Here is a 14,403-nt window from a genome sequence, read left to right as displayed (position 1 = left end):
AGACCCTGTCTCCAAACAAAATAAAACAAGTACAAAATCCAAAAACCGCTTAAGCAAAATAAAAAAGAAAATAAGAAATAGCAAATACGGAAAGCAACATGGACGTCATTGAGTCATGACTAAAATCCGGAAACTGTTCTGCTTCTGAGTCCTCTGGCCTCCTTATGGGGAGACATGGCTGCAGGGTAGGTGAGATGCTGAGGGGCCCCTATGGAATGTTCGGCCTCCAGGGCTGGGACAGTCTGATGGCAGGAGCTGCCCTCTTCCCAGCACTCACCTGTCCCCGGGCCTGAAACTCTCTGCTCTCTCAGCCCTGGGTGGGCTTTGTCTGCTGTGCCTCTTTCCCCAGGCTGCTTGGCTTGGGACTCAGTCTGGAAAGGCCCTGCCACTCTGCATGCTCCTCTTTGGACCTGGCTCCCCAGGGGCCTCCAGACACCTGCTGAGCCTCTTTCTCCTTCTCACAGCTGAAAGGTACCGTGTGCGCAGCCAACGACTTCAACCCTGATGCTGATGCCAAGGCCCTGCGGAAAGCCATGAAGGGAATTGGTAAGGGTGCCAGGGACCGGAGAAGACCCCTGGGGGCAGGTTTGGCAGGAAGGGTCTCGGGGAAGGGAAATGAAGCCTCCAGCTAGGCTCTGCAGGATGATGAACACTCTGTGGGAGTTTCCTTCCACCTCAGGCAGGAGGGAAGGATAGGAGAGGATCTGGAGTGAGCTTGACAAGAGTCTTTCCTGGACACCAAGGTGTCTGTCCTCCTGCCTCTGAGCAGGGGCCTGGTGTGGAATAAATACTGGTCATCAAGCCTTGGGTGGTGACTCAGTATGCCTCTGGACAAGCACCTAAACAGCTCTGGGTCCCACTTCCCCACTGTGTAAAGGGTCCTAGGAACCCAAAAGCCCCATGCTGGGGGACAGCACTCCAGTGGTTGGCTCTTCCAGGCTGAGTTTGCTGATGGTGAAAAGAGCCACCACGTGAGTGGATAATCAGCTGCCTGCACCCAACTGAGGCTATGCTTGGAAAGCCCTTGCTGGGAAGGAGACGGGGTGGGGGGAGGCTGGCTTCCGTTGTCTTTCTTCCACCCATATATGCCCAGCAGCAGCTCCCAAAGGTCTTGCGCCATGTGAGTCTCAGGACTTCTTCCTGTGAGAGTAATGCCTACCTGGCATCTTCGTAACTGTGACACTACAGGAGCAAATGCCTTGAAAATCAGATCCCACCAAGGATGTGGTGGTGCATGCCATTCAGTTGATCCTAGTCAGAAGCTAGCCTGGTCTACAGAGTGCGTTCCAGGACAGCCAGGGCTACAGCGAGACCTGAGGTTGGTGGCATTCGCCTGGCAGGCAGGAGGTGGTGCCCCAGGGCCCTCAGCCAATCTGCTATGCTTAGGGAGACCTGAGAGGCACTGACAGGGAGTTGAAAGCAAAGGAAATACAGGCACTGGTGAGGCTGAGATTGCAGAGTTGGAAGGATCCCTTAGTGGTTACTCAATCCTAGTCATGGTACAAATGTGGAAACTGAGTCCCGGAAAAGAAAGAAGCTCTCCGAGACAAGCTAGGTAGGCACTGACAGAGCCAAGATCAGAACTCAGAGGTGGACACCCAGCCCGTTGCTTGCCACCCCAACTGCCAACCTGGTGCTCATCGCCCAGTGCCTGCCAGCTTCCTGGTTGTACTTGTAGCCCATCCAGTGGCACGACAGAAGAAAGCAAGTAGGCTGGGCAACGTGACCACTGGGGCGAGGAGCTCATGGCCTCCATTGCAAGCCTTTATCCTGACAAGGACTGATGGGAACTATCAGTGGGGGTTGGGGTGGGGAGGATGTTGGGAAAGCTGAAGCACAGAACCTCCTCTGAGGTACGTGGCTTTGGTGACCCAGGAACTGACGAAGCTACCATCATCGACATCATCACACACCGTAGCAACGCCCAGCGGCAGCAGATCCGGCAGACCTTCAAATCTCACTTTGGCCGGGTAAGGGTCCTCCCCCCCCTGGTGTGGACCCCACGGTGTCGCAGTTTCCTAGTGAAGCTTGGCCTGTCACTGCCAGCTCTAGAAAACGGCACCAGGGGCTTTGTGGTAATGAGACCCCCCCACACACACACACACACATACACACACACGTACACACACACCTGGTTGGGATGTCTTGGAATGGTCTAGCCTTGGGTCCACTCTGTTCCCACAGTTCCTTGTGATCAGTGAGTGATATGCGTTGTGAGATGGCTTGGCGATGCCACAGTCAAAGATGGTGGCGGTTTCTCTGTGGGTTTCCAGTGTGACCTCGACTCTGTCCTTGCAGGATTTAATGGCTGACCTGAAGTCGGAGATCTCAGGAGACCTGGCAAGGCTGATTCTGGGGCTCATGATGCCACCAGCCCATTATGATGCTAAGCAGCTGAAGAAAGCTATGGAGGTATAGCCTTCATCCTAAGGAGTGGGGGGAGAGGGTCAGAGCTGCAGCTCAGGTCCTTTGTGTGGACTTTCTAGGGAGCTGGCACAGATGAGAAGGCTCTTATCGAAATCCTGGCCACTCGGAACAATGCCGAAATCCGGGCGATCAATGAGGCCTACAAGGAAGGTGAGTATGGGAGGGCTGGCCCAGCTTTATTTTATTTTTTTATAATTTGTGTGCGTGCATGCGCGTGCGTGCATGTAGGTCAGAGGACAACTTGCAGGAGTCAGTTCTCACCTTCTACCATGTGGTTTCCAGGAATCAAACCCACTTAACTCAGGTCATCAGGCTTGGCAGCAAGCATCCTTACCTGTTAAATTATCTCATCGGCCCCACCTTGCTTTTTGAGACAGGGTCTCTTCCTGGCCTAGGGCTTGCCAGTTTGGCAAGGCTGGCTGGCCATCAGTCCCCAGGGATCTATTCTCCCCCTCATCAGCTCTAGATTATACATCACACACCTAGCTTGTTTTGGGTTTTGTTGTTGTTTTGTTTTGTTGTTTTATTATTTTGTTTTTGTTTGTTGAGACAGCATCACTGTTTGTAGACCAGGCTGGCCTCAAACTCAGAGATCCGCCCGCCTCTTCCCTCCCAAGCACTATATCTAAAGGTGTGCACCACCATGCCCGGCTCTTGCTTTTGTAATGTGTGTCTGAGGATCCAACTCAGGGCCTCATGCTTGAGTGGCAGGCGCTGACTGACTGAGCGATCTGCCAGCCCTCCTATGAGGCTTTGACGAGCCTCTTGGTGTACCCAAGCTCTGCATCTAGGGGAAGTTGACTGCAGGAACAAAGTCCTGGTGGTAGAACACAATTCAGATAGAATTTAGGCAAAAGAGAAGGCATTTAGCCTGCTGATGAGAGGGAAGGTGGCTTCGTGGGACTGAGGCCTGAACAACGGCAGAGACCCACCCTCAGAAGGGTCTCCCCTGCCTAGTCATACCCTATACTGCCATTCTCTTTAAATTCTTAAGCCTTCATCTGTTTTCATTCTGATGCTCTATGGTTTGTGGTCAGACCTGGGGACAGTTTTTCTCTTGCAGAGCTTTGAGACAACAGGCATTTTAAGGTGGAGAGGAGGGGGAGTACTAAGGCCCCAGCTATACTTTGGGGTTTGGCAGCTGCTGTTAGGAGGGATGGCGGGGTGGGGGCAGGGAAGTTGGAAGGTAATGAGGGCTTGGGGTGTAGCTCCAGATCCCTGTCTAGCATGCACAGTGTCTGGGGTTTAATCCCCAACGGTGCAACAAAATGAATGGATAATTAATGGGGAAGGAAGATAATGAACGGGAGAGATGGGGAGCTGGTGCAGGGGTGTGGAGGGGCTGGGAGCAGAGCAGCTGCCTCCTGCAATCAGCAGAACGATAGCTGACCTGGTCCTGGCTCCGGTGCGAGTCTCACTCCCCAATCCTCCCAGCCTGCAGCTACTAACACCCTTCTTTCTATCTCAGACTATCACAAATCCCTGGAGGATGCCCTGAGCTCAGACACATCTGGCCACTTCAGAAGGATCCTCATTTCTCTGGCCACAGTGAGTGGATTCATGGTTCTAAGGCCCGTCCATCCACCCTGCCCTTTTGCCTCCTCAGGGCTCAACCTCAAATCTCCGTTGTTACTTTTGTTGTTGCTTTGTTTTGTTTTTTAAGACAGGGTTTCTCTTTGTAGCCCTGCCTGTCACGGAACTCACTCTGTAGACCAGGCTGGCCTTGAACTCACAGAGATCTGCCTGCTCTGCCTCGGGAGTGCTGAAATTAGAGGTGTGCGCCACCATCTGCCCAGCCTGTTCCCTTTTCAAAGCTGGCTTGCTGCCATCTCTGAGAATTCCTTTTTGATGGCCGTATTGTGACTTTTTAGGTCTCCTTCCTACAGGACAAAGCCACATGGGTGACCCTGTCCTGTGTTGCCACTGAGTTCCTATACCCAGGGGCCGAATAGCCTACCCTGGAATTGTTTCTGTTTTGTAAAAGATAAAGGAGTGCAGGGAGGTGACTGATTAGACCCAGGGGTGACTGAAGGTTGTGTGGAGGAGAATGTGTGGGGACTGACTTCTCCATGATCCTGTGACAGGGGAATCGTGAGGAAGGAGGAGAAAACCGGGAGCAGGCTCGGGAAGATGCCCAGGTGAGACTCCAGCCCGGGTGTACTGGATATCTGGTGGGTCCCTGCCAGGCACTGGCTGTCAGGTGGGGCGGGCTCCCGGCTGGGACACGGCTGGTTTGACTGACATCAGTCAGAGGGGGTTGATCTCAGCAACTCCACTCAAAAAGCAAGGCCGGTCCTTTAGGGCTTTCACAATGGGTTTGTGAGAGTGGAGCTGGCCTCACTGGGACTTCCCATGTAGACAGCGGGATTTTCCAAACTAGAAAGCGGTCACAGATGCCCCAAGTCAAACCCAAGGTGATGAATTACAAATCACACAGCAAACCTGGCCCTGGGAGAATGGACCCAGAAAGAGTGGGGTTTTGCTGAGAAAGAGGCCTGAGAACTAAATGTCTAGGTTTCGTGTTTGGAAAAACAAGACCCAAGTGAAGGAGAGTGACCTGGCAAAGTGTGGCAAGCTCCCAAAGGCTGGTGCTGCTGTCGCTCACCAGTGTTGGTATGTCCCAGGTACCCTGTGTCCAGTGTTGACTAGACGCTGCTGAATAGTGACAGGGGAGGGGTCGCCAGGGCTCCTGGCTGCTCTGCTTCAGTCCTGCTTCTCCGGCTTCTCTGAAGCTGTACTTAGAGGCTGAGCTACATCAAGTTCATCCTTCCTGCACTATGGCTGCACAGCTGACACTGGGCTCCTCATTACTGTCCCCATGGGTCTCTGCCTGCTGCAAGAGCTCCCCCATGCTGGAGATGGGCGTAGATGCCACCAGCCGTAAGGCTAGCACGCTGGGGTTACAGCTCATCACGAGAAAGAGCACTGACAAATTGAGAATCAGGGTCAGAGCCGGCTGCTGAGCCCCCAGGTTCACTAGCAGACGTGGCCGAGACACCAGAGTCTAAGCTCGGCCATCCCCAGGGCGACCTGGCCAAACGGAAATTGAAAAGTTAGGCATGTCTCAGCATTTGGGGGTGCTGAGGCAGGAGGCTCGGGAGCCTAGCCTCAGCTTCCTGAGACCATGTCTCCAGAAGAATAACAACAAACCCCCAAACCTCAGTTCTAGAGTTTAGAAGGTATGCCCTGCGCTGAGCGAGTATTAACACTATCCTGTGTACCATCCTGTTTTTCCTGGGGGAAGAGCAGCCTTAACCTGCCCACAGGGACAGTTTCTGATTGGCACTCAGGTCCACCTGACTCTAGTCTGCCTTGCACAATACCCTCCAGGACCCAGCACCATCATCTCCCATACAGCTCCTTGCTCAAGAAGCTATGGTCCAGTTGCCCAGTCTTGTTCTGAAATAATTTGTCAGAAGCTTCAGGGTCCTGGACAACAGGGTATTTTCAATTATATTCAAGCACATTCGTGGGAGCTAGTCACGGGGTAACCCCACTGTCATTTACTGAGCCTGCATTTCACACACACACATCCAAAAGGTGTTTACTTAGTATTCGCGAGCAGCCTCATAGTGCAGCTGGACCCCAACATCCATCCTGAACCCCAACATCATCCCTAGGGAATGCTGCTGCCTTGCATGCTAGAGGGACAGAGGTAGTCCTGGCCCAGCAAGGAAAGGGGAGAGAGAGAACCAGGGTAGACACACTGGAGGGACCATAGCCCTGCACTGACAGAGGCTCAGTAGCTTCTCCATGAACGAGGAGTAGATCCTGGTACGGTGTCAGCTCATTTTCTGACAACTAGCAAATTTTTGTTTCGTACGTATTCGTTCATAGAAACTTTAGAAAACAAAACTAAAGAAAAAAAATCTGTCCCCCACCCCCCAAAAAAAAATCTAGCCCCAGTAATAGCCACCTAATACATATTCCTTTTATAGCAGAGTAAACCATGCCTATAATCCCAGCAGAGGCAGAGAGGCGGGAGGCTCCATGCAAGTTCAAGGCTAACCTGGTTTGCGTAATGAGTTTCAGGACTCTATCAAAGGCCCTATTGAAAGAGAGGAGGAGGAGGACAGGAGGACGAGGGAGAGAGGGAGGGAGGGAGGGAGGGAGGGAGGGAGGGAGGGAGGGGGAGTGATATATGGGGTCAGAAGGCAGCTTTCAGGTTTCAGTTCTGTCCTTCCAGCTAATCAAGGCAGGGTCTCTCCTGTTTCTGCCTCAGTGCTGCTCCCGGCCCTGCAGGCTTTCTCTGGCTCTCGCTGTGGGGGTGCTGGGGTCACAGAGGTGTGCACCACCGCATGAGCTCTGGGGATCAAACTCAGCAGGTTCTCAGGTGTTCATGGCAAGTGGTTTTGCCCACTGAGCCATCTCTCCAGCCCAAATTAATCATTCTTTAGTATACAGTTTAGTGACATCAAATATGTTCACGGTGCGTAACCATCGCCGCCACCACCCCTACCCCGAAATCTTCTTATTACAAAACTGAAACTCTGCACCCTTGAACTAGTGACTCTCATTTCCTCTACGCCTAACCCATAGCAAGCACTAGCCTGCTTTCAGTCTCTGAATTTGACCCCTCTGCAAACATCACGTTAGGGGCTTGTCTGCTTGTAGCAGGGCTTACTTCGCTCAGCACAATGCCTCCATGATTCAACTAGGTGGTTGAAAATATGTAAAGCCGGGAAGAGCCCATAAGCCTTGAAACCAGGATCATTATGGTTTGACATTTAAATCAAGATGAAATAAAGTATTTCTGCTATGGAAAATGTGGTCGTAGAGATCCAGGGTGAATAAAGGAGCAGCTCTGGCCTCATGCTTGCTCTTTTCAGAGGCATGCACTTGAGGGCCACACTGTCCACTTATGAACCTCCTGGTGAATATGAACATTTTTCCATCTCAATAAAAGAAACACTAGTATATCTAATACATACCCACTTGTGGACTTATGGAAATTATATAGATCAGTCTTGTTTTTGCGATGCTGGGGTTCAAACCCAGGGCCTTACTCTGAGCTTTTTAAAAGAATGTGTTATGTGTGTCTGTGCGCCTAAGTGCAGTGCCTACAGAGGCCAGAAGAGGGCAGCTCATCCCTGGATCTGGAGTAATGAGCCATCTGACATGGTTGCTGAGAACTCTAGGCCTCTGATAGAGCAGCACCTGTGCTTATCCACGGAGCCATATTCCCAGGCCCCTAAATCTTTTTTAAAGCTGGTGGGACCTTGAACGTGGTGGCACCTTCTGTAATCCCAGAACTCAGAAGGCTGAGGCAGGAGGATTGCTGTGCATTTAAGGCCTACCTGGGCTGCTCCACAGTAAGACCTTGTTTCCAAAGAGAAAAAGAAGAAGCCAGGTATGGCAGTGCACTTGGGAGGCAGAGGCAGGCAGATCTTTTGTGAGTTCAAGGCCAGCCTGGTCTATATAGTTCCAGGACAGCCAGGACTACACAGTGAAACACTGCCACAAAATTAACTAACTAAAATACGTACATACATACATACACACACACATACATACACGCTAGGATTTTGGTCTATGCAGGAGAATACAGTGGTTGACAGGATGCTGGGGAAAGGGCTAAGGTACACGTGGGTTCACTGAATTTATTCCCAGACACTCTGGGTCAGAGCAGCTTGGCTCACAAAAGTCCTGGTCACAGTGTTCACGCCATGGGCTGCTTTTATTGAAGAGAACGCTTGCAGTCCCCACCTCTGCCGGGGGCCTGTGACACTACCACCACCCTCCCCTCCCCAGGTCTCAGCCATCTGTCTTTCTGTCTGTGACCTGAGGAGCTAAGTTGACAGAGTCCTGCTGATTCTTTATAGAGAATCAATGCCTGCCCCTGTCCCCTTCCCCATGGCCCTGCAGGCTAACGAGGGAGGTCTCTCCTTCTTCCAGATGTCAGATAAACTGGGGCCTCAGTTACCGAGTATGAAGGGTGTCATTTCCCCTATGGGGAGCCACATTTTAAATTATTCCTGGGCCTATCTTCCACTCTGAGTTCTAGCCCAGAGCTTAGAGAAAGGAAACATCCCTGCCAGTCCTTCACTGTGACCCTGGGGTCTCTTGGGACCTCTGCTACCCTGAGCCAGGCCTTGGGACTCCAGGGTCCTCCCTGCAATCACTGTGGGCTCTGACTCTTGCCTCCCCTCTCTCCCTCCTCTCTCTCCTCCCCGCTCTCAGGTGGCTGCTGAGATCTTGGTGAGTGTTGTGTTCTTCACGGGGGGGTGTGTGAGCAGCTTCTGAGTCAAGCCCTGCTGTGCTTGGGCTGGGCTGAGTTGGGCAGGATCGGGCAATGATTGGGGGTTCCCCTCACAGCTTCTCTCTCTCCCCTTCAGGGCCTTTTAAGGACTCGGTTGGCTAAAAAGGGGCCAGGTAGTGCATGATTATAATCCCAGCACTTGGCAAGCAGAGCCAGGAGGATCGGGAGTTCAAGGTCGTCCTCAGCTTCATAGAGAGTTTGAGGCCAGCCTGGACTACATGAGACCCTGTCTCAAAAGGGGGAGGCAGAAACAAAGCAAGTGTTCCTCAAGCCTTAGCTGTTCACCTCTGGCCTAACTGAGGTCTTTAAGTTGACTCATTTTAATTTTAGGATTAAACCCAAAGTGAGTTTTTAAAAAGAGAATTTAAACAGGATCATAGCTGGCTAGGAGATCATTGTGGAAGGCTTTATGTGGTTAGAGTAAAATGTGTTTGCCCTTGACCCCAACTGGGGAAAACTGACTTTTCCGCTTGTTCACACACATGTCCATGCTCCCCAGGGAAAGTCCCTGGTGTCTGGGTAGGAGCACCAAGTGCCTGTACCCAACTCCTGTCACATCTCTGGGCCCTGGTGACCTCAAAGGGAGATGGAACGGCCACCGCACTCCAGGGTTGAGGAGAGAAGGGACCAACCTCAGTCCTCCTAGATGGCTGCTCTAACCCCATCCTGCTTCCAGTAGGTACTAACCATGGCTTTCTCATGTCTCCCCCTAAACCCTTGCCCTAACTGGGCTCTGCAGGAGATAGCAGACACTCCCAGCGGAGACAAAACTTCCTTGGAGACGCGCTTCATGACAGTCCTGTGCACCCGTAGCTATCCCCACCTCCGCCGAGGTGAGCCTGCTGAGCCCCCAACCCCTTCTAGTGTGGCAGTGGGAGCCCCCAAACATGCCCTGAGCCTCCCAGCCCTCTGTGAAGAGCAGAACAGCCAAGAGCCTAATTCCTTCTCCTCAGGCCAGTGGTGGAGTTAGGGGACCCCAGAGCACCAGCCCCGCAGCCAACTCCATTCCCCTCCTTACCGGAAGCAGGTGGAACACCTAGAATAGGACCAGCTATCCCACCTCAGAACCATGCGGTATTAAGGGTTCTGAGGTGTGCTGTCACGATCCATTGGTGATGTCTGCCAGGAGCAAGGCAGAGAGGGGTGAGGATGGCACAGGACAGGCTACCACAGCTGTGTACAGTGGCAATCCTGAAGCTCCCTCTCACTGAGACCTTGGCAGTCTCACGTGTGTCCATCTGCTCGGCACTTTTCAATGCTTGGATGCTTGGTGCATGACACTGGATTGCCTTGATCCCAGTCCCCCACTTACCAGCTGTGTGGTTGAACAGGCCCTGCCTCAATCCCCTTATCTAAGGATTAGGGTTTTCGTTGTATCTCACATGGTTGCTAGGGGGGAAAAAAAAACCTATAATAAACATAAAGTACTCAGTTTGTGCTGGGCACACAGAGCTTCCTGGATGTCTTTTTGATTGTTATATAAACAGTAAGCTCCATCCCAGCCTACCAGGGAATAAGAGGGAACCCAGAGAGCAAGGCCTCCCTGGGTGGTCTGGTGTACTTCCAGGGCATACACATCGGCCTGGGATAATAGAACTTGCCAAGGCCTGGGGCTATTGGCCAGACCTGGAGGCGCTGGTATGGCCCCGTTGACTCTAAGCTTTATGGCAGCCTTAAGGCCAGAACCTGCCTGCCACCCAGCCCTCCCCAGTGGCCAGTCATGGGTAGGTCAGGCGACCCTCCCCAGCTGGTGTTCACCTCTCTCTCACTTCTTCTGGCCAGTCTTCCAGGAGTTCATCAAGATGACCAACTATGACATAGAGCACGTCATCAAGAAGGAGATGTCTGGGGACGTCAGGGATGCATTTGTTGCCATCGGTAATTGGCAGGCACGGAGAGGGGGGAGGGGCTGGGGCACTGATGGAAACCTGGGCAGGTTCCCTAGAGGAATGTAGCTTTAGCATTATCCCATGCTGCTCTGACCGGGAGAACTAAACACTTCCTCAGATCACCTCCACTGCCAAGGTGTGGTTGTGGGGGACAGCATGAGGACATCTTCAAGGCTACAGGGGCAGCGTGAGAAAAAGAGCATCCAAGGGAAAAGATCAGGAGAGCAGAGAAGAAGGACTGTGCTCTGCCGGACTGGAGGGTGTGGTATATATATACACATATATACCATACATGAGACACACCACGTACACACACATGAGAGTCACAGGACATGTATACATAGCATGCAAGATGCATTCGTTCACAGGGCACACACTGCATGTAGACACTAGACATACCTTAAGCATGTTCTATCATAAGACATTCTGCCGCTGAGCTACTTCAGCCCAGAGACCTTGTTTTTGAATTTTTTGTTACATTTTATCGTTTTGGGTTTTTTTTTTTTTTTTTTTTTTTTGTGTGTGTGTGTGTGTGCATAAATGCATGTGCACAGTTACATACGTGCCAGAGCATGTGTGTGGCGGTCATAAGAAAACTTTGGGGAGTTGGTTCTCTCCACTATGTGGGTCCTGGGTATTGAACTCAGGTCAACTGAACCTGGGCTTGGTCTCAAGCCTACCTTAGCCTGCTGAGACACCTCACAGCCCGGAGGTCTTGATTTTGAAAAGGTCACTTTCCCTTTTGGCTCTCACTTGTTCCTGTGTAAATACCTACATAGCTAATTGTAATATTGCATCCCGTATATACCTGATTTTACCAGCAGGTGGCAGCAGAAAGCTTTCCCGTTCTCCATCAACTGCAAAATGCATCTTGAATTTCATGAATTCTAAAATGTGGTGGGGAAAGTGTCGTAGATTAGATAAATGGAGGTGTTGCTTATGATGGCTCTTTACTGCCTACAGCGATACCAGAGAGGCAGGACAGCATAGCAACTGGAAGCAGAGTTGCTAAGCAGGAAACTGCCCCGGGCAGGACATAGAACCTGTCTCAGCTTCTGCATTATCTGCAGTGGGGCATGAGAACTGGCCTTTCTACCCAGTCTGCAAGTTGTACAGAAGTTGTAAATCCCTTCTCCCTCCACCCCCCCATCCCCACTCAGAATGACTCTAGACTCTGAATATCTAGAGTGGCGTCTAAAACTCCAGTGTGTGTGTGTGTGTGTGTGTGTGTGTATACATGAGTATGCCACATGTATATGGTGCCTGTCAAATCCAGAAGGTGTCGTATCCCCTGGAATTGGAGTTACAGGCAGTTATAAGCAGCCCAAAATAAGTGCTGGGAACCAAATTTGGGTCCTCTGGAAGAGTAATAAGTGCTCTTAACCATTGACCACTGAGCTATCACTCCAGACCCTAAAACCCAGTTTTTAGTCTTCTCACGTGCTTTTAATGCACACAAAATTGACAGCCCTGTATCCAGCATCCGTTAGGGCTTAAGTCCCATTTAAATATTCTGCCGATGTCAGTCGGCTGCGGGCACCTTCCCTGTAGGACAGATGTGTATCGTGGCAGAAAGAGAGGCGGGCATAGGGAGGAGAAAAGGAAGCAGCATTGTGGAGGGGATGCCAACCTTCCTCTGAGCAAGGAAGGTTGGCAGTGACCTGCAGACCCAGTAGGCTGATGGCAGTGCTAGGGGAAAGCCCTGCCAGGGTCTGAGCACACAGCCTCTGACCAGATTCCCTCTCTCTCTCTCTCTCCCCCCTGCAGTTCAGAGTGTCAAGAACAAGCCTCTCTTCTTTGCTGACAAATTGTACAAGTCCATGAAGGTACGGCATCTGACCTGTTCATGCGCACCGTCTTTCCCAAACCTACAGGCAGAGATGTGCGCCATCCCCCAGATGAGGACTTGAGGCTGCTGTTCTTGTGGAAGTCACAAACCTTAAGACCCACTTTCCTAAGCCTCTAGCTGTAAACAGTGCACTGGGGACCAAGCCTTCAGTGCATGGGGGAGGGTACATCATCCACACCACGGCAATGCAAAGACGATTTTCCCGAGGTTACATTCTGAGGATGTGAGTTTTAGCAGGGCCTGTTCAGCCCACATAGGACCTCTGTACCTCTAGCTGGCCAGTCCTCAGCACTGAGATGGTCTGCCTGGGGAAGATAGTGATGGAATAGCCCACCTGGTTTGGGAAGGCAGAAGCGACAGGCAGGCGGACATCTGCCGTAGCCTGACCTAGCTCTGCCTCTCCCTCCCGCTCCATGTCTCTCTCCTTGTTGGCTCCTCCAGGGTGCCGGCACGGATGAGAAAACCCTCACCAGGGTGATGGTCTCCCGGAGCGAGATAGATCTGCTCAACATCCGGAGGGAGTTCATTGAGAAATATGACAAGTCTCTACACCAAGCCATCGAGGTAAGGAAGGGGCTGCTCGGGGGGGGCTCTTGGCTGTCCTTGTAGTCCAGGGAGCTGCTGGATGAAGAGGGGGGGGGACCCTCACTGTTTTTGCATATAAAAATATTTTATTTTATGGGTATGAGTAGGCATCCACTGCCTCCATGTATGTCTGGTGCCTGCCTGGTACTCACAGAGTTCAGAGGAAGGGAACAGATCCCCTGGAACTGGAGTTAGAGACGGTTGTGAGTTGCCATGTGGGTTACGGGACCTGAAGCTGGGCCCTCTGCGAGAGCAGGTCCTCTTACCTGCTGAGCCATCTCTCCAGCCCCTCGTAGTTTTTGTTGGTTTGTTTCATTTTGTTTTGGGGGTTTGGGTTTTTGTTTTTTGTTTTTTTTTAAGGGGGGAGCAGATTAGAGACAGGGTTTCTCTGTGTAACAGCCCTGGCTGTCCTAGAACTCACTCTGTAGACCAGACGGACCTCGAACTCACAGAGATCTGCCTGCCTCTGCTTTCCGAGCGCTGGGATAAGGGGATGTGCCGCCACCACCCGGCCACTCAAAATTTCTCACTTAGAAACAATCTCCTGGTTTTTACTTTTTATTCTTATTATTTTTATTTTATGTATATGGTGGTTCTGCCTGCATGTACGTACGTACGTGTCTATGTACCATGTGCGTGTCAGATACCCACAGCAGCCAGGAGAGGCTGTCAGATGTCCTAGAACCTTGGAGTTACAGATGGTTGGGAGTTCTGTTAATCGAACCCAGGTCTTCTTCAACAACAGCCATTCCTCTTAACTACCGAGCCGCCTGTCCAGCCCCTGGGTTTTGCTTGTTGCAATTTTAATAATGTAGAGTCTATAGAGTGGCCTGTGGTGTCAACCATACTTTTTAGTTTACACACCACGAAACTGACCTTCTTAGAGAGAACAATTGGATTTTCAGTTTTTGATTATTGGTAGTGGAGACTGAAACACATCCTAAGTATACACTCTACCGTGGATCTATAACACCCATCCTTCTTAAGAAATGTCTTCCTTAGCTGGGTGGTGATGGCACAATCCGTTAGTCCCAGTGCTTGGGAAGCAGAGACAGTTTGAGGCCAGCCTGGTCTACAGAGTGAGTTCCAGGCTAGCCAGTGCTACACAGAGAAATCTATCTCAAAAAAAAAAAAAAAAAAAAAAATCTTATTTTGAGACAGAGTCACAGCCAGGCTTGGTGGTGCATGCCTATAATCCCAGCATGCTGGGAGGCAGAGGCAGGTGGACCTCTGAAGCCGAGGCCAGCCTGTACTCTACAAAGGGAGTCCAGGACAGCCAAGGCTACAGAGAGAGACCCTGTCTCAAAAAACAAAAACAAAAAAAACAAAATGGAGAGAGATTCATTAAGTGTTTCAGGCTGGCTTTAAGTTCACTTTGTAGCTGACACTGAGCT

The 14,403-nt window shown here is 51.4% G+C and overlaps 1 protein-coding gene across 3 annotated transcripts in view; it reads left to right on the top strand.

The window, feature by feature from the left end:
* Positions 1-14,403, top strand: part of Anxa6 (annexin A6) — a 50,831-nt gene that overhangs the window by 35,025 nt on the left and 1,403 nt on the right. For 2 of the 3 annotated variants that reach the window (XM_055602776.1, XM_055602774.1), the window contains exons 15-25: positions 465-546; positions 1,876-1,970; positions 2,299-2,412; positions 2,487-2,577; positions 3,896-3,975; positions 4,512-4,565; positions 8,608-8,625; positions 9,426-9,519; positions 10,469-10,564; positions 12,343-12,401; positions 12,866-12,988. In XM_055602776.1, coding sequence (XP_055458751.1) covers positions 465-546; positions 1,876-1,970; positions 2,299-2,412; positions 2,487-2,577; positions 3,896-3,975; positions 4,512-4,565; positions 8,608-8,625; positions 9,426-9,519; positions 10,469-10,564; positions 12,343-12,401; positions 12,866-12,988 — 906 coding nt within the window. The remainder of the gene's footprint in view (positions 1-464; positions 547-1,875; positions 1,971-2,298; positions 2,413-2,486; positions 2,578-3,895; positions 3,976-4,511; positions 4,566-8,607; positions 8,626-9,425; positions 9,520-10,468; positions 10,565-12,342; positions 12,402-12,865; positions 12,989-14,403) is intronic. The other variant, XM_055602775.1, reaches the window with a different exon arrangement.

This window comes from Psammomys obesus, unplaced genomic scaffold (assembly GCF_907164565.1).
Source record: "Psammomys obesus unplaced genomic scaffold, mPsaObe1.curated_primary_1811, whole genome shotgun sequence".
Lineage (NCBI taxonomy): Eukaryota > Metazoa > Chordata > Mammalia > Rodentia > Muridae > Psammomys > Psammomys obesus.
This window is presented reverse-complemented; position numbering and strand designations above follow the sequence as displayed.